The 23,582-nt window shown below is 36.0% G+C and overlaps 1 protein-coding gene across 1 annotated transcript in view; it reads right to left on the bottom strand.

The window, feature by feature from the left end:
* The window catches only part of Cdh12 (cadherin 12), a 293,116-nt gene that overhangs the window by 54,875 nt on the left and 214,659 nt on the right, over positions 1–23,582 (bottom strand). Inside the window, exon 5 of the mRNA XM_051150994.1 lies at positions 603–790. Within this exon, the coding sequence (XP_051006951.1) occupies positions 603–790 (188 nt within the window). The remainder of the gene's footprint in view (positions 1–602; positions 791–23,582) is intronic.

The raw sequence follows: 23,582 nt of genomic DNA, 5'->3' as shown, positions 1-23,582 counted from the left end.
TAACTATCCACACTTTTCTCAGTATTCCTCATCCTCAGGCCTTGAAGAAGACAGAAACTAAAACTTAAACATTGCTTCTACCATTCAATGACTTTCTTTCCTACTTCTTATCTACCCAAACAAGTATTGCTTTAAAATGACACTAAACCCTCACCCAAAGGGTAAATTACATATTTATATTTTATTAGTAATCACAAATTGATAATCTCAACCATGTTAGTGCAAGCAACTGTCTCTACACCTCATTTAAAAATTAATCTTAGCATTATGAAGAAATTAAAAATGTCAATTGGCAAAATGAGAAGCTTTAATTTTATATACCTGCACATAGAAATACATTGCTTGTGTGAGTTCATAATTAAAATATTGCTAGTTGTAGCACTCGAGGAGGCAAAGGCAGGCAGATCTCTGTGAGTCCGGAGGCCAACCAGGTCTATAAAGCAAGTCTAGGACAGACAAGGCTAAACAATCAAACAAAAAAAAAAAACAAACCCTGTCTTGGAAACAAAAGAATTGTGAATTGAAGAAAAATAGCTATCATTTCCTCTGATTTTCCTATTTTACTTATTATTTGCAAGCTGTCCAAAAAGCAATCTATGTACCTTTTTCAATTTAATGATTCCTTCTTGTGTATCCTCATCTGTGACAATGTCAAATAAATTTCCCCCATCTCCTGGAACAATGTTGTATTCAATTTCTGCATTTTTTCCAAAATCAGGATCTACCGCTCTTATCCTTCCAATTGCTGAGCCAATAGGAGAAGATTCAGGAACTTTCAGATGAAAGATGCCTAGTAAGAGAAACATAATTTGCAAAGGCAGAGGAATCAGTTAAGTATATAATAAGATCACATTGCTTTACAATATAGATATGAATAGTAAATCCAACTTAGAATTTTGTAATACAATATGAAAGACAATTTATTGACAATTTATAGTTAAGATTATATGGAATTTATCCACTATTTACTTCAGAACGTCCTGATGTAGAGTTTTATCTGAGCAAGAGAAGTAATACAACATGAAATCACAATTACTTTGAGAAAATATTAATGAGCCAATTGCACCAAAGTGGATTAAATATTAAATGTGATTTTAGAAGCATTCTTAATCAATAGCAATAAGAGAAATCAATACACACAAAACAATATATGATGCAAAGCATAAGGAAAGCTAGATAAAGATATTATTACACATACAGTTTAGTGTGGTAGTCATTAAAATAGTTATATTTAGATACCTTTCATGGCTTAAAATTAAAAAAAAAATAAATTCAGCAATTGTAAGTCAAGCAAAAGTGCACTGTTATGATAATCTATATACAGTCTAAAATTTTTAATTCATGGTAAAGTTAAATATATAATACTTAATATTGTGTGAATTTAAGACACTTTAATATTCATTGACCTGTATTAATTTATTAACCCTAAGAAATACACATATATTATTGAAATCAAGATATAAATGTGATACTCCAATTGTTTGTAGTATTAAAAATAAAAAAGAAGGAAAATTATCATTTCTACAGCCAGGTGGAGCACTAATATTACTAGGATATTGGTATTGAATCAGAAAAGTGCAAAACCTATAAAATATTGTAAGACTGTGTGTTGTATTATCAATATAATTTTTAGTCAAATTAAACCCTGTGGATTTTCACTTAAAAGTACATCACTAATAAAGCACCCGACTTATTTTACTGAGTTTCTTTGCATTGACTCTAACCCACATTAGCGTTTTAGTCTCTGTTCTGTTCCAGTCAAAGTAAGAACAGGGTGAGAATGACAAAACAATGTGAAAAACAAAGGTCAATTAAAAACTGAGGTACAGAGCTAAACATTATTCATAGCAGAGGAACATCAAGTGGTTGAGAAACACCTAAAGAAATGCTCAATGTCTGTAGTTATCAGGGAAATGCAAACAAAAGCAACTCTGAGATTCCATCTTACACCTAACAGAATGGTTAAGACCAATAGCAGATGCTGGCAAGGATTTGGAGAAAAGGGGAAAACGCCTTCATTGCTGGTGAAATAAAAACTTGTATGACCACTTTGGAAGTCAATCTGGTACTTTTTCAGAAAATTTATAATAGTGCTACCACAAGACCTAGCCATACCACTCCTGAGCACATACGAGAAAGATGTGCCACCATATAACAAGGACATTTGCTCAACTACGTTCATAGTAGGTTTATTCACAACAGCCAGAATCTAGAAACAACCTAGATATCCCTCAAAAGAAAAATAGGTAAAGAACCTCTGGTACATTTACACAATGAAATACTACTCAGCTATTAAAAACAAGGAATTCTTGAAATTTGTAAGAGGGTGGATAGAACTAGAAAAGATCATCCTGAATGAAGTAAACCAGACCCAGAAAGACATGCATGGTATATGCTCACTTATAAGTGGATATTTGCCTCCAACATAGATGTCCTCTGAGAGACTCCACCCATCAGTGTATTGGGACAGATCTGGGACTGAGAGTGGTATAGAAGAATGGTAGGATGGAAAGACCCAGAGGATTCAGGAGCCCAGCAAGGAGAACATCAATGCAGACAAACCGCAGCCAAGGAGGTCTGCACACTATTGCCCCAACCAAAAACAATGCATGCAGTAAAATTAGATGCCTTGTTCATATACAAGCAATGAACAGCTCATTCTCCATGATTGTAGGTAGGATGAGGACTGCCTTTGACATGAATTCCGGTGCCTCTGATTTGATCACCTCCCCTCTGTGGGTAGGCCTGGTAGGCACACAGTAGAAGGGGAAGCAGGCTTTCCAGGTGAGAACTAATAGGCTGTGGGCACATGGTGTGGTAGCAGGGCCCATTCAGTTAGAGGTCTAAGGAGGGGAATAAGGTGGAAGAGAGAGGAAGGTGCTAATGGGGAGATACAAGGGATGGGATAACAATTGACATGTTTCTGAATAATTTATAATAAATTAAAAAATTTAAAAGCCAGTCTTAGTTTTGTTACTGGCATTACAAATTTAAATTAAACTATTAGACATTGAATCATTCTTTTCCATGAATGAAACTGAAACAAAGGTCAATTGATAGGTTGTGTTGTTTTCCAGCAGATATTCAAGTACAGTCAAATTTTTGTAGCCAGAGGGCTACCTAGCTTTGGTCACCAACTTTGTGAATTAAAAAAAGGACATGAATGTAACTAGATATGATTAAGGAGAAGGTTTTGTTGTAGACATCTGAAAGGGTCCAGACTGAACCAGGCCATAAAAGGAGAGAGGATGGGAGATAGCAAGAGAAGAAGAGAATTAAGGGCCAGGGTTGTAAACATACCAAGACAGGAGCCAAGGACCAAGAGGCTAAGAGTTTCCATAGGACTAAAGATTGGGGGAAGGGAAGGCAAGGCAATCCTCTAGGCTGGAGAGGATTAGGGTATGGAATGGAATGAGAAGTACTGGGAGATTCGTAGGTATTTCAGGAGAGTGGGAGAGCTGCCGTCAACCAGTTTTATATATTAAACAAGCACATATCAGTCATTTATCCTGGGGTTCCTTTGAGACCCCAGGGGAAGCTTTTTTTTTTTTTTTTTTTTAATTCATACAATACATCAAACTTCTACTGAGAAATGCCTAAGATATAATCAAGCTCTAGTTACTGGAATTGTTCATTAATGTGGCAAGAATTCACAGACCCTGCTTAAGGCATATTAAATTTCTCAGAGACAAAACAAAGCAAAGGTAAAGTGCAGAGTATGTATTATTTTTCTCCCGTTTATTTTAATATCAAATAGAAATATTAATTAGTCGCATGATTTATATCATGTGCCTCTCTGAGCAATTGCATTTGAGATAAAGTAGCCAAAAAAAAAAAAAAAAAAAAAAAAAAGAAAAAGAAAAAAAAAAGAAAGGAAACAACAACAACAAAAACCCACGAAATCCCTTGAATGATGGGTGAGCAGATGTATTGCAATCACAAGGCCCATTAGTAATTTTGGGAATGGTCTTGAGGATTTCCTGATAAGACAAAGAAACAGGGGCCTGTACTGAACAACCCACTATAAATCCTCCTCTGTTCAGATAGAGAAAATTTATTGCTAAATATATGAAGTAAATGACCGACAGTCAATCTGAGAGTAACATGGAGCGATGGCGTGTATTGGATGTCACCAGGCAGTGAATAACACTGAGGGCATGGTGGGGTTGCATCTGTTGGAGGGCCAGGCAGCATAGAAATGCAACTTTAAAAATCAGAGGCAATAAATCAAAGGCTTTTGAATGTTTCTGCCTAACATTTCCCATTCTTTCATGGAGAGTAACTTCAAATTATAGGTTAAGTTCATAGGGCAGCTTTTGACATGAAACGTTAAAACCAATTTCTAAAATAATTAATAAGGGAAATGAGTATCTGAAGTCATATCCAAGGGATTATAGTCACTGAAGGTGAATTGTCACAATTGAGACATTCCAACGTGTGTGGGATGGTGACATTAAAAATTTGGAAAGGCAATCTACAGGCCATAAGGAAATTCAGACTATAGGTGGAATGGCTTCCTTTATAAGGCAATATGCTGTGATATGAATTTCCTGTTTTATAGCAGACTCTTTTATGAGGCCAATAGGAGTAAATGTGAAGACAGCTTTTCTTTGTAGCACTCTATCAAGATAAGCTATGATGTGAGAGCAGTTCTTTCTGAAGATTGTCTACACTGGTATGTCCAAAATTCAGTTATTATCCAGTGGCATTGGAAAACTTGTACTGAGTTGGAACTTTTTCACTTTTCATCAGTGATTGACTTCATACTATGCCTTCAGGAGGCACATTTCAGCATTAAGATATAACTGAAGTAAGCTTGTGCCTTCCACATTCTTGCACTGAGCTTTTACTGCCTGTAAAACACAAAAGCACACAGCAGTGGTTTTTCTGGTCTTTACATAACAGGAGTGCACTTTTATTGAGTCAGGAGACCTCCACGTTCATTATGACAAGTATATTACAAAAAAATATTGCATTTCGTTAGAAAATCTATTGAACATCTGAGAAGTAAGTGAAATTACACATTTTTCATGTCAGATTATTTAGGTTATATTTGTTTATTCCAGTGACTTGGCTTTTTATCTTTACTTGAATCTCAACAGCACTAAAGCTGAGGTCATTCAAATTAATTTTAAGCTCTGAAGTCATGCACCACTGTGCCAAAGCCAGACCAATATGATGTACAGCGCAATTACACTGCCATCCTTTCCAGCCACCGTATTTTGATGCGTATAAAGCTTCTGAGTGGTGATATCTGTTCAACACAAATTAAGAAATAAAAGAGGGACAGGAAATTGTTCTCCCAGTCAGTGAATATATACTTACATTTTCATCAGCTATACACATTATGCTTAACTAAATCTCCATTTCCCTCAGAAACTGAGAAAATTGTATGCAGGAGATTATGTGGAATTTCAGTGATTGATTCTGTAATTTCTTACAGACAATGTTCTCTGTTATTTCCACGGCAATAAACATAGCTGCTAGCTATAGGTTAATTCACATTCGTTCAGTGACTGTGCCATCTGAAAAATTATAGTTTGATTATATTTGGATTATTACAATTTATTCTCTAGGGAGAGGGAAGAAGTCAGAATCTATGGTCACCCAAGGAAAAACTTTTAAATGTATTTTCTTTCATTATTTTTTGAGAAAACAAGTATGAATGAAGACAATAATATATATATGTTGATGTATATGCATGCATACTTAAAAATTATAATACTATTAATTGCATAGGTACTTAATTTATAAAAACTTGTAAGAAGAAACTGAACTAATGAATTATAAAATACCATAATAACATTTGGCAAGTGAGAAAAACAATTGAATAATTCATTACCATATTCTTCTCAAACACAGTATGCTTATAGAAAGAATAGGAATTCAAAGTTAGACTGTACTTAGACGTTAGCCCTCCCTGTATCTGAGAGTGTGAAGCTTGCCAGGACAATATAAATCATAGCAAGATGCTAAGAGGAAGAATTATGTGTCTGGGACTCAGCAAACTGCTTGACTAAAACAGAATAAAGCTTTGTCTTGGTCCCCAGAAGCGTAAAAATTAAACAAAATTGAAGTAAAATAAAATAAAATAAAATGAAAGTATTAGAATACTGGCAATACTATAAGGCTGAAAAGAATTCATCTTATATTGGTAAGAATACCAATAGTTTTCAAACATCAAGCACATATAGAAAATAATTGCTTTTTTGTATGAAATTGAGAACATTCATACCTACTGACCGTTTGATTACATGATTGAGTGTACACATTGCACCAATGATAATCCTCCATTGTTTCTGTGACTTCCTAATTGTATATAAAGTAGCCTTTTCTGAGTTTTTTTTTTTTGGTTTTATTTTTATGCAAAAGTGGTTCAAGCTATAAAAAACATCTATGGAGATATGGAGTTAATAAAGTTTCAACAGTTTTTAACTAGCATAACAGAAAAATATATTTATGGAGACTTATCTGATTTCTTTATCATTACATAGATGGCATACATGGACTAGCAGCACATATAATTGAGCAGCTTAATTTCATGGTACTAAAGTGACACAAATGCTCTCAGGAAAGATGACAAGACAACTCAAAGTTTATGAAGTGTGGACTGTGAACGTGAGCAAAGATACTGTGGCATTGGGGCTGTATGACCAGGTAGTAGAATACATACCAGAATGGGGCAGATGACAAGTTGATAGATCACAGTTTCCTGCCCCACTGTTTCTCCCTCGCACCCTCTGGGATCTGTCAACCCCTATATCAGAATGTTCCCTGTGTATTAATGTTTCCATGATCATCTTTATGTTCGTTTCATTATGAATTAAAAGCAAAACTTATCATTTCAACATCCTTGTAAACATGCAGATTTGCAAAGATAACTAACCCCCTGTGACTTCTATTTTAAACTAATATCCTTTCAACATATTTTGTTTTATTAATTTTACTCCTTCATCAGTTGGTGAATTTGTATAGAGTTCAAAGAAAAACACAGAACACTGTGGTTTCAACTTCTCAACACTTCAAATGCTATCACATTACTGACCCCACTTATATAACAGGCACAGGGTGAATCACATCTCTTTTTACTGTCTTATTCTTTTAAGATTTTCCCAAGAATTCTAAACTTTGCTTTCATTAGATGAAATCAATGCTACAATAAAATATCACTTATAGCATTATTGACTATAATTTAATCGTAAGTATCTAGAACACCCACTCTACTTTTATTAACTAGAAATGCCCTACACACCATGTAAATTAGAATGTAATTGGTGTTAAATACTAATACATACTGCTCCTTCCCATCTGAAAGCCAACCATGTCCAGCAGCAGGTGGGAAATTACATTGGGGAAACTTGGCAGTCTTTTATCTGTCAAGCTTTCTGTCACCATCTTTTTGCCTGGAGGATTTCCACACTCTTATGTGAGAGACCAAAGCTGCAAGATTGATTGTATAGCTTTGAATATCTACATATGGTAGTCACTACTGGCATGCATGGGTCCTGACAGTGTCTCCTCTCAGAGTCCTCAACAAGGTGACATCCTTTGTGCTGATGGTACACTGCCCTCAGCATCCAAATCCCTCAGTGGCTCACTCACACCAGCATCTCATTTCAGGAAGATCTTTCAGGCAGATTTTTACAATGACTATAGCCTTATCTCCCTTCTGAAAACACATTTTTTACTTTCCTGTTGTCATATAATTAGTTTTCCTAATAAAGCATATTCCTTCTTCTCTCTTTCCTTTCCCGAGACATTTTAACTTCCTAAACACAAGGCAGATTTTGTAAGATGAAACCCACCATCACTGTCTAAAAAATATATTGGATATTATTATTACCTCTGTTCAAGCAGAGGTCTCTATTCACCACATATAGAGGAAGGAAGGTAATTTCCCATTGCCTTTATGAATTGACAATGCTGCTTCACTCTCCCCAAAGAATTCCTCTGGATAATTTTTTTCCTTTACCCCTCACTGTAATAACCATACAATACCAGACTTTGAGTGTTGGCTCTAAGTTTTAAAAAGAAGATATTATTTATATTATAATTTCTGAAATTTCATCTGGCCATGAAATATACATCTCACCCTAGTACCACCATTGAACTATCCACTTTGATTTCTCATTATATCTTTATTGTTCTATGATGTTTATTTTTCCAATACCAGTTGCGATAGTCATTATCTCTGCTTCTAATCATTAAATGCAGCAATTTGTAAACTTTATAATATTTCCTAGAGAACTTACCTTCAAATTCTTCTTATTGTCAACTGTGACAGAAGACACAAAATACTAATATTTGATTATACTGGGAAGGGAAACTATTTCAGTTTTCCTAAATCTGGTTCGGGGTCCTAAAATTTCTTTTTCTTTCCAATAAGGCTTCTTTTTTAATTTTATTTTTTTAATTATTCAGATTACAACTCATTTTTATCTCATCACTTGTATCCTCCCATTCCTCCCTTTTTCCCACTTTCACCCTATTTTCCTCCCCTAGGTCTAAGACCAAGGGGACCTCCTCTCTCACTATATGGTCATAGGCTATCAAGTCTCATCTTGGTAGCCTGCTTATTCTTTCCTTGAGTGCCATCAGGCCTCCCCACTAGGGGAGGTGATCAAATATGGAGCACCAGAGTTCATGTCAGAGTCAGTCCTCACTCGCCACATAACTGTGGAGAATGTCCAGTCTACTAGGTAGATCAGAGAAGGGGTTCGATGTTTACTACTTGTATTGGCCTTGGTTAGTGCAATAGTTTGAGCAGACCCAGCTGGGCCCCGATCTACCCAATTACAATGTTCTTCTTGTAGGTTTCTCATACCCTCTGTGTCCTTGTTACGTATGTCTACTTACCCTGCTGTTTGTACACACTATTATACTTTTTAAAGATTTATTTATTTATTATGTATATAATTCTTTGCCTGTATGTACATCTGCAAGAGAGAAGAGGGCATTATATCACATTACAGATGGTTGTGAGCCACCATGTGGTTACTGGAAATTGAACTCAGAACCTCTGGAAGAGAGTCAGTGTTCTTTAACTCTGAGCCATCTCTCCAGTCTTGCACTATTGTATTTTTTGAAAGTGTTCTTTTATGTTGTCAGTTATCTGCTAGTCCATAATCTTAACTGCACTATTTGTTGTACCACATTGGAAGCACATGTGTCTGAAATGTCTCTGATATTCTATAGTTCTGCTTTCTTTAGACTTGAACACGCCTCTCTTGATAGCACCTTTAAGATAAAAGGAATGATCCATACAGAGCATTTTTATTATGTGGAAGGACTAGGGGAAAAATGAAAGAGCAAAAAAGAAAAGAAAATATGATCAACCATTAATAAATGGGACCTCACGAAACTGAAAAGTTTCTGCAAAGCAAAGGAAATAGTCAACAGAACAAAACAAAAGCCTACATTTTGGGAGAAGATCTTCACCAACCCAAAACCTGACAAAGGGCTAATGTCCAAAATATATAAAGAACACAAGAATTTTAATACCATCAATCCAAATTTCCCAATTTAAAAAATGAGGTACAGAGCTAAACAGAGAATTTTCAACAGAGGAATATCAAATGGCTGAGAAACACTTAAAGAAATGCTCAACATCCCTAGCCATCAGGGAAATGCAAATCAAAACAACTCTGAGATTCCATCTCACACCTATTTGAATGGCTAAGATCAAAAATCCAAGAGACAGCATATGCTGGTGAGGATGCGGAGAAATAAGAATGCTCCTCCATTATTGGTTGGAGTGCAAACTTGTACAACCACATTGGAAATTAATCTGGTGCTATCTCAGAAAATTCACAATAAGTTTACCTCAAGATTCAGCCATATGACTCCTGGGAATATACGCTAAAGCTACTCAAGCAGAAAACAAGGACATCTGTTCATCTACGTTCATAGCAGCCTTATTTGTAATAGCCAGAGTCTGGAAACAACCTAGATGTCCCTCAACCGAAAATGGATAAAGAAACCCTGGTACATTTACACAATGGAATAATATTCAGCTATCAAAAACAAGGAAATCTCGAGATTTGCAGGCAAATGGATGGAACTAGAGACAATCATCCTGAGTGAAGTAACCCAGACCCAGAAAGACATGCATAGTATGTACTCACTCATAAGTGGATATTAGCCACTTAATACAGGATAACCATATTACAATACAGAGACGGGTGCACCAACCGAAGATCATATATGATGTGGACCTAGACCTTCTGCTCAGATGTAGCAGATAAGCAGCACAGTCTCCTGGTGGGTTCCACAATAAGGATAGTAGTGACTACTTCTGATATAGACTTTGGCCTTCCAATGTCGACCACTTCCCCTCTGTCAGGGTAGCCCTGCCAGGCCACAGAGGAAGTGGACACAGGTATTACAGATGAGACCTTATAGGCAGAGGTAAGGTGTTTCAGGAGAAGGGCTCCATTATCTGAGGGCTAGGGGAAGGAATGAGAGGGAATGAGGGAGGGAGAGTGGGATAGGGATGTGATGAGGGAGGGGACTACAATCAGGATGAAAAGAATTCAAATGGCAAAACGAGCAGGTAACTTGTAGTGCTAAACCCATTCCATGGGAATACCTCTGAGACTGGCTGAGACAAGAATGTACATGCATAAACATGACTTCTTATTGGTCACAGAATCCCTGTGCCATTCTTAGAGAGGCATGAAAGAAGATCAGCAGAAGTCTTTCTTCTGCTCATACTAAGAGCAGAGAACAAGCCTTAATGGTTCTGTGCAACACATATATCTCATATATATAATTTTCGGATTGTATAATGCTTGTGAGAATTTATACACTTTCAGAACAAAAGAACAGGACACTAAAGCTGGATCAGCCATGACAGGTTTCACTCCTCACAGCATGCATGACGCTGACATTCTGCATCCTTCATGTTCCAGCCCCAAGTGCTTAAGTCACTGTTGCTGTTATTCATCAGAACAGGACAGCTCCCAGGACAGCTTTAAAGAAAGCTTCTCTCTCTCTCCACATCCTCTCCAGCATGTGGTGTCACTTGAATTTTTGATCTTAGCCGTTCTGATGGGTGTAAGATGGAATCTCAGAGTTGTTTTGATTTGATCTCCTTCATTGCTGGTGGGAATATGCAAACTAGTACAGCCACTTTGGAAATCTATCTGGTGCTATCTCAGAAAAATGAGAATAGGGCTTCCTCAAGACCCAGCTATTCCACTCCTTGGAATATACCCAGAAGATGCTCCAGCACACAAGAAAACTTGCTCAACCATGTTCATAGCAGCCTTATTCATAATAGCCAGAACATGGAAACAGCCTAATTGTCCCTCAGTAGAAGAATGGATAAAGAAACTGTGGTACATATACACTATGGAATACTACTCAACTATTAAAAACAAGGAATTCCTGAAATTTGTGGATAAATGGATTGAGCTAGAAATTATCATAAAGAGTGAGTTAACCCAGAAGTAGAAAGACTCAAATGGTATATACTCACTTATATCTGCATACTAGCCCAAAGTGCATGTCCCACGAAAGCCTTCACTTACCAGGAAACTGGGACAGAGGGGGAGGACATCGTATTGGGACTCTAAATGAGAGAAGCATGGGAGAATAGCAAAGTAGAAGGATCCAGAGGGTCCTAGAAACCTACAAGTAGAACATTATGATAGGCAGATTTGGCGCAGGGGTCCCGCTCAAACTAAGGCACCAGCCAAGGACAATACAGGCGGTAAACTTTAAACCTTTACCCAGATCTAGCCAATGGTCAGAACATTCTCCACAGTTGAGTGGAGAGTGGGATATGACGTTCTCATGTACTCTGGTGCCTCACATTTGACCATGTCTCCTGGAGGGGGAGACCTGGTGGCACTCAGAGGAAGGACAGCAGGTTACCAAGAAGAGTCTTCATACCCTATGAGAATATACAGGGGGAGGTAATCCCCCTCAGGAACAGTCATAGGGGAGGGGAATAATGGGAAAATGGGAGGGAGGGAAGAATGGGAGGATACAAGGGATGGGATAACCATTGAGATGTAACAAGAATAAATTAATAAAATAATAAAAAAACCCCAAAAGCTTCTATACAAACCAGTCCAGTGTTTTAGACTGTCCCACACAGGACTTCTATTAAGCCTAGAATTTCTCAACATTTGGAAACTGGACCAAAAATGCTATTACTGGCTTGATTAACCATGTTCCCCAGTTATTATCAGGCACCTACAAAGGTACTATTCATTTCAAATAAACTGGAAGAAACCCTAAGAGAATGATGCCCATTCCCTCTAAGGGGCGTGAGTAGGGACATGTTTTCTATTTTGGGCTACAAACGCTTGATTTCATTGGGAGTTGCTTATAAGTCATGATAGGTGTTTTTTAATTTTTATTTTTATTAATTCATTCAGATTACAATTCAATTGTAATCCCATCACTTGTATCCCCCCTCCCTCCCACTTTCACTCTATTCCCCTCCTCTAGGTCCCCCAAAGGGGACCTCCTCCCTCACTATATGGTCATAGGCTATCAAGTCTCATCTTGTTACCCTTCTTATTCTTTCTTTGGGTGCCATCAGGCCTCTCCACCAAGAGGGAGGTGGTCAAATATGGAGCACCAGATTACATGTCAGAGTCACTCCCCACTCTCCATATAACAGTGGAGAATGTCCTGTCCATTGGCTTGATCAGAGCAGGGGTTCGATGTTGCCTACTTGTATCGTCCTTGATTATTGAAATACTTTGAGCAGACTTCCCTGGGCCGTGATCCACCAAAAATTCAAGTGACACCACATACTGGCAAGAATGTGGAGAAAGAGGAGCACTTCTTCATTGCTGGTGGGAATGCAAACTTGTACAGTCACTTTGGAAGTCTTTCTGGCACTTTCTCAGAAAACTGGGAATAGGGCTTCCTCAGGACCCAGATCTCTTACTCCTTGGAATACCTAGAAAATGTTCCACCACACAACAAGGATATATGCTCAACCATGTTAATAGCAGTCTATTCATAATAGCCAGGACCTGGAAATATCATAAATGCCGCTCAGTTGAAAAATGGATAAAGAAACTGTGGTATATTTACACTAGGGAATACTACTCAGATATTTAAAACAAGGAAACCCCGAAATATGTGGATAAATGGATGGGACCAGAAGTGATCATAATGAGTGAGTTAACCCAGAAGCAGAAAGACTTATATGGTATATACTCACTTATAATTGGGCACTAGCCCAAAAGGCACCTCACATGAAGTCTTCACTTACCAAGAGCTTGGGATAGATGTGAGGACATCCCACTGAGACTCTAGGTAAGAGAAATATAAGAGATGGGGAAATAGAAGGACACAGAGGGTCCTAGAAACCTACATGATTGGTCTTATTCAGAGAGAAAATGAGGTTGGACTCAGAGATGACTGTCTTCTATCTTTCTTTCATAGATATGGAGATAAGTGTTGAAAAGAAAGAAGGAGGTATAAAAATATAGAGAGATGATAGGATAATATGTAGATTATTAAATCTACTCCTCAATTGAAGGCCTTATTTGTTAATAACAAAAAAGGTTATCTTTAATTCATTGGTATAGAATTTTATATATTGATACAAAATAAGATTAACTTTGATACATTGATATAGAATTTAAATTAAAGAGTAATCTTCATACACATTATATTTCTACTCTAATATGACGCACTGAACCCATACAACTCAATTATAATACAAAGCTTACTCCCAATACTTGGAAAGTGCTATTTCAGGCTGATTAGGATAATTAAGCAATACAAGCCTTTTGTTAGTTGACCAAATTATGGTCATGTCAAATACCAACTTATTTTTATCACAATAACATACATCCTAGGTTTAAGAGATAGATATGATCCTGTAGATAGATAAGGTAAAATAGTTAAAGTCTTCAATGCCTCAAAGACCTACATAATATGGCATTTAATAAGATTTTAATACCTTAAAGATTCTTTGACAACAAGACAGGCTAACTCCTGGTAAAACTGAGCCTACCTTAAGAAGATGATGAACATAAAAGATCCTCCTTATGGAGATGGCTTCAAATGTGGCAAACCAGCCACTGGGCAAAATATCCTTGTTTCTACCACAGAGTTCTGCCTAAAAATGGGAAAGCTTGGATACAGGCAGAGTCAACAGTCAAACTCTGCCAAGAGAGGGTAAACAAGTCCTCAATAGTTCCTGTCTCACAAATATGTCTGTCAGATATTTTGGGCTGGAAGGCTGAAGATGATACTTCAACATTATAAAGAGGTTTGGGTGAATGTTCAGGTGGTACACTGTCTCTGTTTCCTTTCTTTTTTTCTTTCCTTCTCATTCTGGAAGCTGCAAACCTACACTTCTGTATCTCTCAAGTAATTAGCTTTCATTCCTTCTGAAGTCTCTAATGGTGTTGAAGACCAGATAGTTTAGTCTTACAATTAACCTAAGCTGTGTGGGTTTAAAGATGTTTTTAGGACTAGATAGAGGTTTTGAGTTGTCAGTGATAAGAGATGATAGATATTGATTCTCATTCAGAATTATAGACTCACCAAGATAGGAAAGATGTTTTCTACAAGGTTGCCAAATACAAGTAGCCAAAACACCTTGAATGTAACATTCCTATGATCCTTGATTTTTTTTTGGTTCTTCTTGCTGTATGTAATTTTTCTACTTACATGTAATTACATAAATATATATGCAAAAATATTAAATAAAAAGAAAAACTAAGACAATCAAAAAAAAAAAGAAAAAAATATGATTTTAATCTACTTGTTCTGACCTTAAACCTAAGCAGCATTCAACTTAACCATTTTTCTATCTTCACCCTCAAATTATTTTATACTTTAAGTCCACTCTATATGCATTTTCTGAGATTTATATTTATAAACTATTAATCTTTTAAATAATTTCCCTGAAAATCTCACAGTATCTTATCCTAGACACATTGTGATTCAGCACTGAAACTCTCCATGATCTTTCCACAAATTTCTCTCCTGATATCTGACCATCTCAGTGAATAATACTAACATTGTTCCAGTTGAAACACCTGTGGTTTTTCTTCCAGAGAAAATCTTCACTTAAAATTCTTAAAATCAATCTACTGCTTCCCAGAGAGTATCATAGACATTACTACTGGGGATCAAACAGTGCCTACTTCTTTTATGTGTTACTGAAAGAGACAGGTAACTTGATTTTCCTTACTTTTCTCTTCAAGGGACCTATCTTCGCCACACTTCAGTGAAAATATTGAATGGCTCACTTATATCATTCACATGAGAAAATTTCATTTTTATTCTACCATAGTGATAACTTGGGGAAAATGTATGGACCTTTTAGACAAACTGTGTGTGAAGATGAAGGAAAGGAAGATACCTTTAGAAAAGAGTCTATTGTTGAAATACATTATATCCTTATAGCAATCAATTGTGCAGCTCTTTCTGTTTTCTGTGTGATTTCCTAAGCATTTTATTACAGCTATTAATTTTATTCTCACATTAAGACTGCGAGAAAGACACTACTTTAAAAACTCACTGTTATTTAGGTCCTCTTGAATGTTTAACAACCATATTGGAGCAGGCAGGGGGAGCAGGTCGAGGCAATAATTTTAACCATGCATCCATTTTTGTTGTGAGAGGACTCCAACCACGGCTTTTTAAAACCTGGCTTTGTGATGCATTTGAACATAGATTTAAGAGATGTGCACAACTGGCTTTGATGAGTGGGTCAAGCCTACTACCAGTCTATAAAATGAAGAAATCCAAGCGTTGCAGCCTGAAGGGAGAAAGCAGTGAAATGGCATTTTTGATCTACTGTGATTCTGCATTCACTTTATCCATATCTCTTGATCCCACTTTCTGTAAATCAATCAAATATTGGAGAGATGTATAAACTCCCGCAAATTAAGAATGGATCAAGTATTTTAACTGCAGCACAATTGCCGTGTGAAACCTTCGACGTAAGTGGTTTGGTAAGTTAGTTATGTGGAGTCTCTTTTTAAACCTTAAGCACCGAGTTTGAGTAAATTATCTCTTTCTAAAAGTATGAGAAAAAAAGGAGGTGATTCTGGAAGGAAATAAGGCTCTTTCAATTGATTTGTTTTTCTATAACCAAGAAAAGAAAGAAAATTGATTATATTTCTTTTTGTACTAGTTTTTTCTTTCTTACATGTATTCCAGCCTTACATACAAGATATTAATTAACATTGTCTTAAATTTATATTTGTGATAATTGGAAGAAATATAAAAATATATCTGTATTATTAGAGAAGAGTAATCTTTCCACAACACTTATAGAACAATAGCATTAGAAATATCAAACAAAGCAATTCCAAAGTTTTATACAACATATCATATAATGACTGCCAACACGTTTCTGGTTCTACAAACTATATATATTTAATATATGTTGTTTATAACCTCTAATCCTGTTATAAAGTACTAATAATAATGGAGACTTTGGTAAGAGCTCACAGCATCTCAAACCCATCAATAACTTTCTATTGCTCATTAATTATACAGAATATATTTATTATTCCCCTAAAGTCTCAATTAAATATGTAAACATCTCATTTATTTGCTTTAGTTATGTAATCTCTGTGCAAGCTAACAAAGCAGGGCATGAGCACAATTCTCAGGAATATGTAATAGACTGTAGCAAACATGTTAGAGTAATCACAGTTTTCTTATAATTTATTAATAAATTGTACACCTAATTAAACAGTCTGTTAAGAAAACAAGGCTTTTAAGCCAGGCAGTGGTGGCACATGCCTTTAACTCCGACACTTGGGAGGCAGAGGCGGGTGGACCTCTGAAATGAGGCAAGGCATAGTGAGTTATAGGAAAGCCAGAGCTATACAGAGAAACCCTGTCTCACAAAACTAGGGTATCGTTCATATATTTATTGTATCAAAGATTTAATCTTCTCACAATTTTTTGGTGATATTATGGGGATAACCATAAAAAGGTTGAAAATTTAGCTGTTTCTCCCCATATTATATTTTAGTTATATTTTACCCTAAACTAATTCCTTAATAACCCCTATATTCTGATCTGCAAATATGAAAGCTCATTTTTAATTTTCTAGCTCTTGCCTGCATTTTTTAAACATTCTGATTGTCTTCTTAGTTTTTGGTTCATGTCTTAAGTGGCTTTCTTCTGCAATTCATATAACATAGATTATACCCACTTTTAATTTGATGATTACTTAGAGATAGTTTCACTTTTTCCTTTGGTCTTTGTACTGTTTGGTTGTCCAGTATTCTATATATGGAATTATCTCTATATGACTTTATGTTCTTAACTGGTTTCATTACATAGAAGTATGTTTGATACCTACCACTTAGTCTTAGAATAGCAATTTGTAACTGATATTGATGCTTTTATTTCACAATCCGCTAAGATTTGCTCCATGCACGAGTAGATACCGTTGTAATTTATATTATATGCATCTTTCTATTTTAGGTTTTATTACAATTTGCACAATTTCCTATTAATTTAACCTTCATTATATACTAACAGCTTGAGAGGACAGATTAAAATTACATTCCATTAATATTGTACAAAACAGAGATAACATATGTTTGTTCATTTAGCTAAACCAAACTTTTAAGCAAATTTCCTTGTCTATGTTATGTCTTCAACCAATTATAAAGCAAAATTGATTAGAGGATTATGAACCATATTAAATACATGATGGTGTTACTTTACTTAAAATTGCTGCCATTGTTGTCAAATTATACTTTAAATTTTTAGGTACTTGCTTTTTACTCTTCTTATTACTTCATTATTCCTGTTTTGATATCGTTTAGTCAAAAACTAGACAGAATGTATTGCTATTAATCTGAATAACTTTATCTGTGCCTTGGATCTCATTTACAATTTTTATATGCTGCGTAGAAATGCTTCTTAGACTGTGTTATATGTTTTGAAATTTTGATATTTCAATATCTTTTGTTCATGTCTTCCACAACAAATTGTATTAGCAGGAAATCATCATTTTCTTACTGTAATACTTTTTTCTGTAATTTTATTGTTGCATACACTTTGAGTAGAGAAGATTCCAGTGTCTTTCCCTCTGTAACCAGCATCTCTGTCTACCTCCGTTTTTACTTATATAAAGCAGATAGTTTCACAGGGACCCCTAACACTGTCTTCTGCTTCAATATGGGTTATGTTATCAAAGCCATCTTTTTAACATATTGATGTGTGTGTTGTCCATTCATTGAATGTACACACCTATCAATATGCAAATGATTATGTTTATGTCATCACTGTGTCATTCTGTAAACACATTTTTCTGTAGCCATATGCTCAACTATAGAACAAGCTGGCCCTTAAATATGCTCTGTTTGGCATGCACTGATGATTTTTAAAATATCCATCTTTGTCCTTAAAATATAGTATCTTCTTCAATGTTTTCAATTCTTCTGTGATTTTCCAAAAAATATTTTCTCAATTGGAAACTTTTATACAAATATATTTCTGATCATCTCATATATTAGTAACAATGTAACTTACTAGTAACTTATTAGTGACATTGATGACATTAAGAATAGTCTTACTTTTAGAATTAAATTATAGTTTATAGATGCATCTACCTATTTGATATATGTGCTTTTGTCTGTTTGAAAAGTGTAGTGATGTGTATTTTAATTCTTATCTTTTACACATTAAGAGTAATATGTACCTGTGTGTTTATGCTTACATAAATACGTGTACACACATAACTAAACATGAATATACAATATGAAATTTTGAGGAATATACTATAGCTACTAATGTGATCATCATAGATGGTACACTCAAAATATGAAAATGTTTAAACGAAACTTTGTAAATGATAACAATCAGAATATAGTTTACTAGAAAAATTAAAATGTAGCATAGACCTGCAGTTCTCATTGTCACATGCTATATTTCTTCTTCTATGCAACTCAAAAGTAACCCCTTGTGTTTTCTTTCTCAATTCAAAAGTTTCTAATCACTTAATTTAAATAAAAAACTGACTTCATTCATATATAAAATCAAACAAGTTGATCAAATAGAAGTTCATGAAAGCAAAATGATGATTACAAGAAATTTAAGAAAATAGTGGAGATGGGACAAGAGACTTTTCTTATATGAAAATTAGATGGTCAGTTGTGTAACTCAGAATACTATGAAATTAATACCATAAATTTAAACTTTCCAGGGATACGTAAAAATTCTTGTCTCAGAAACACATGAGCAAACAGCAGATATGCACAATACATGAATTTTCTTCTTAGTGTCTCATATTTGAATTAAGAGTGATAAAATTCCAAGACAGTCAAGCTCTTTCTCTAGCTTTTACATTAAAGTAATACATATCCAAAAAGCATAACGTAGGCTTTATCATATATTAACTGTATTTCTGAGTTGGTATTGCTAATTTGCTCTTGGATATTTTCCTAAGTTACCTGGAGGTGATTTTGATACATGAAAGGCAAATTTCCATTCCAGAGGGATGATGATGAAAGGTTAAAAGCTCTTGGAAGTTTTTAAAGTACTCTTTCATTATAAGTACTTGCTATTTTTCTAAGATTTGAGAAAGTACTGTGACATAGCATGAGTCAAAATAAAGGAGCATGCACTGATACACAGTAACTCCCAAGTCAGCCCCAGCGCTCTCAGCCTATCAACTTAGTAGCTAATATTCTTAATCAAAATAACGAGCAATTGACATCAATACGATATATATGCACACAGTAGTTATTTTCATCTCAGGCTTGTACAATAGCACATAATGAAATATATTCTTAGTGGCTTCATATATGCATCCAGTGGTCAATGATACCACGCGGGTAAGAATGGCATCATCTTGGGCTTATCTAAACTATGAAAACAGTCTCTTCAGGTTGGACCAAAACAAGTGTTTTAACCTCAATTTCTTAGCAGTCAAAAACAATTATCATTAGTTGTGAGGAATTCTCCAAGGTATACAATATCTGAATTGGATTTTCTTGACATTTACATAACTCATGTTATTTTAGTTTATAATTTTTTCACATTGGCTGTTTAATTGTTTTGTGTAAGAACTATTCCAGCTAAAAGTTCACTGGTCTCAAAATTAATTGCTTTTTGTTTTCAAACACATTCTGATTTTTTTCTTCTCAAAGATAAACTTCCAAATGATGCTACAGTATAATGCCGTTAATACAAAAAATACATAATTTTAGGAAGAATCCCTTTTACTTATGTAAAATGTGAGAGTGTTTTTTCATAATTCTAAAATGTTATGTTATAATTTTAGGCCATATTTTATATATGCACAAAAGAGCAACACAAAGGAGTTCCCCCCAGGACTCCTCTTGGGAGATGCATTCTGCCCTCTCATGTTTGAGCTAATGAGGAACTGCACTCACATATATGAGGATGTTCTTACAGATGTTTTGATAAATATGGTTTTTGAGTGTCAGATAAAAGAAAATTAGTTTTCATTTTTAACACTGTTATATTAGAAGAAATAAAAACGTGGGAGTGCAAAAGCCTGTAAAGTCAAGTGACTTCTTTTAAGAGTCAGTGTTTTCCTGGAAACATGTATGACAGAATGCAGCAAGAAGGTTTTCAAGCCAGATACAGCTCAAACTACCTGAATCCCATGTCCTTAGTGTGTGATGTCCTCAGCAAAATAGATAATAAAAAACCATGAAAGACAACCAACTACTACAGTAATACTTTTCCTGTTATAAAAGATGAAGGCTTCCAGTAGTGGGACTGAGAAATCAAACCACTCACAAAACTTTCCACCTACAAGCCTGCATGGTAGATGTACTGTGGTAATGATAGCTCAGAGGGAGTGGCCATTGAACGACTAGCCAAACTTGAGAAACACTGCAGGAGAGGTATCCCAAGCCTGACTCTGACTGGATGGCCAGGAACCAGAGGGTGGAAAGCCCAGAGACCCAAGATAGAACAAAAAAAACACTAGAAAAAAGTCAGTGAAATGATTTTTAATGATACTCATTTATACCCATAGATCAGTGACTAACAGAGTCATCTAGCAACCGATAGGGGCAGATGCAGATACACACAAACACTGGGCAGAGCCATGGGAACGCCACAGTAGACAGTAAGAAAGGGCTCCAGGAGCTAGAGGGGTAGAGAACACCACAAGGACATAAAGAAGAAGGGGAAGCAGGCTATCCAGAAGGGACCTGATAGGCTGTGGTCTATGCTGTGGGAGGAGGTCCCCTCATGTCAGAGGTTTAGGGGAGGGGAATAGAGTGGAAGAGGAAGGAAGGGTAGGAACAGGGAGATACAAGCAAGGGGATATCAATTGGGATGTAATCTGAATAAACTATAATAAATTTTAAAAGTTAAACAATTTTAAAATAAATGGAAAAGTAAAAACAAAACAAAACAAGAACAAGAAAAGAATGCAGCCCCACAGAGTCAACTACGCTGGGTCCACGAAGCAGCAATAACAGAGCCTGTATGCGTCATAGGTAGGTACTCTGCTTATCCTATTGGTTGTGTTGCTTAGAGTTCTTGAGGGACTCCTAACGGTGGGAGTCAGGATGTATCCAATTTTATTGATTGCACTTGGGAGCCTTTTCCTCCTGCTGTGTTGCCTTATCTAGCCTTGGTGTGAGCATTTGTGCTCAGCCTTATTGTAACTCTGTTCGATTGACATCCCTAAGAGGCATGCCAAGTATTGAAAGGAAATGGAAGAGTGAATGTCAGGGAGAGGAAATGTGTGTGTTTGTGGGAGGGCTGGCTGGAGTGGAGGGCCCTTAATTAATTAATTAATTAATTAATTAAGATTTTTGAAAAATCATATTGTGGGAGTAACTTGGACTTCACTCACTGAACACTGAACCAAAAGGTGGTTTATAGTGACTTCTTCTGGGCTTTATTTTATTCTACAGTCTTTGGGGGAAGCATTGTCAGGTCAAGTGGCTTAATTTCCTTTAAAGAATACACACACACACACACACACACACACACACACAGTTGGATGACTCAGGCTGGCTGCTATGGGAGAGAAGAATTAAAAAGCCCTACCTAGTTGCAAAACTAATATTGTAGTCTCCATTCTTTACAGTAATACATGCAGTAAACTTCGAACCCCTACTCAGATCTACCCAATGGACAGGATATTCTCCACAGTTGAATAGAGAGTGGGGTATGACTTTCACACAAACTCTGGTGCCCCATATTTGACCACAACCCTGGATGGGGAGGGCTAATGGCACTCAGAGGAAGGATAGCAGGCTACCAAGAAGAGACTTGATACCCTATGTGCATATACAGGGGGAGGAGGTCCTCCTCAGTCACAGTCATAGGGGAGGGGAGTAAGGGGAAAATGGGAGGGAGGGAGGAATGGGAGGATACAAGGGATGGGATAACAATTGAGATGTAATATGAATAAATTAATCACACACACACACACACACACACACACACACACATATATATGAATAACAAGAACTGAAGGAAGGAAAAGAGAGAGTGCTAAGAAGAAAGAAGTTCCAAAAAAATGGAGGGAAGGTAAAGGAAGGAAGGATAATTAAAAGCTTGCATTGTTGAGAAAAATACCAAAAAATAAAAAAATAAAAAAGTAAGGCTATAAACTAAAGAACCAAAGGCAGTATACGCTTCCCTATTTAATATTTGTTCCTTGTAGTAAGAGGGCAAGGGAAAAATAATTTAAGGCATTCTTCCCTTATGAATCATAGCATTCAGAATAGCAATGGTTTGCTAAATATATTCAGTACTGTAATGCATGATTTCAATGAATTATTTAATTTAAAAAACTGAGTCATAGAAGTTATACATCCTCTAAGTGGCTTAGTGTCTCTGGTTTTATGTTGAGGTCTTTAATCCACTTGGATTTGAGTTTTGTGCAAGGTGACAAATATGGGTCCAGTTTCATTTTTTTACATATAGACCTCCAGTTAGACCAGCACCATTTGTTGAAGATGCTATCCTTTTTCCATTGAATGGATTTGGCTTCTTTGTCAAAAATCAAGTGACCATATGTGTGTGGATTCATATCTGGGTCTTCGATTCGATTCCACTGATCAACCAGCCTGTTGCTGTGCCAGTACCATGCTGTTTTAATTACTATTGTTTTATAGTATAGTTTGAGATCAGGTATGGAGATTCCTCCGGAACACCTTTTATTGTACAAGATTGTTTTAGCTATTCTGGGTTTTTTGTTTTTCCATATGAAGTTCAGAATTGAACTTTTAATGTCTTTAAAAAATTGTGTAGGTATTTTGATAGGGATTGCATTAAATCCAGAGACACTAAGCCACTTAGAGGAAAAAGTGGGAAAGAGCCTGGAACATATTGGCACAGGAGACAACTTTCTGAACAGAACACCAACAGCCCAGGACTTAATGTCAACCATTAATAAATGGGACCTCATGAGGCTGAGAAGCTTCTGTAAGACAGGAGACACTGTCAAGAGAACAAAGCGACAGCCTACAGACTGGGAAAAGATCTTCACCAACCCTACATCTGACAAAGGTCTAATATCCAAAATATATAAAGAACTCAAGAAATTAAACACCACCAAACCAAATAACCCAATTGAGAAATGGGGCTTGGAACTAAACAGAGAATTCTCAACAGAGGAATATCAA

Source organism: Acomys russatus, chromosome 9 (genome assembly GCF_903995435.1).
Source record: "Acomys russatus chromosome 9, mAcoRus1.1, whole genome shotgun sequence".
Lineage (NCBI taxonomy): Eukaryota > Metazoa > Chordata > Mammalia > Rodentia > Muridae > Acomys > Acomys russatus.
Note: the sequence above shows the minus strand (reverse complement) of the source record. Positions and strands in the feature narration are given on the sequence as shown.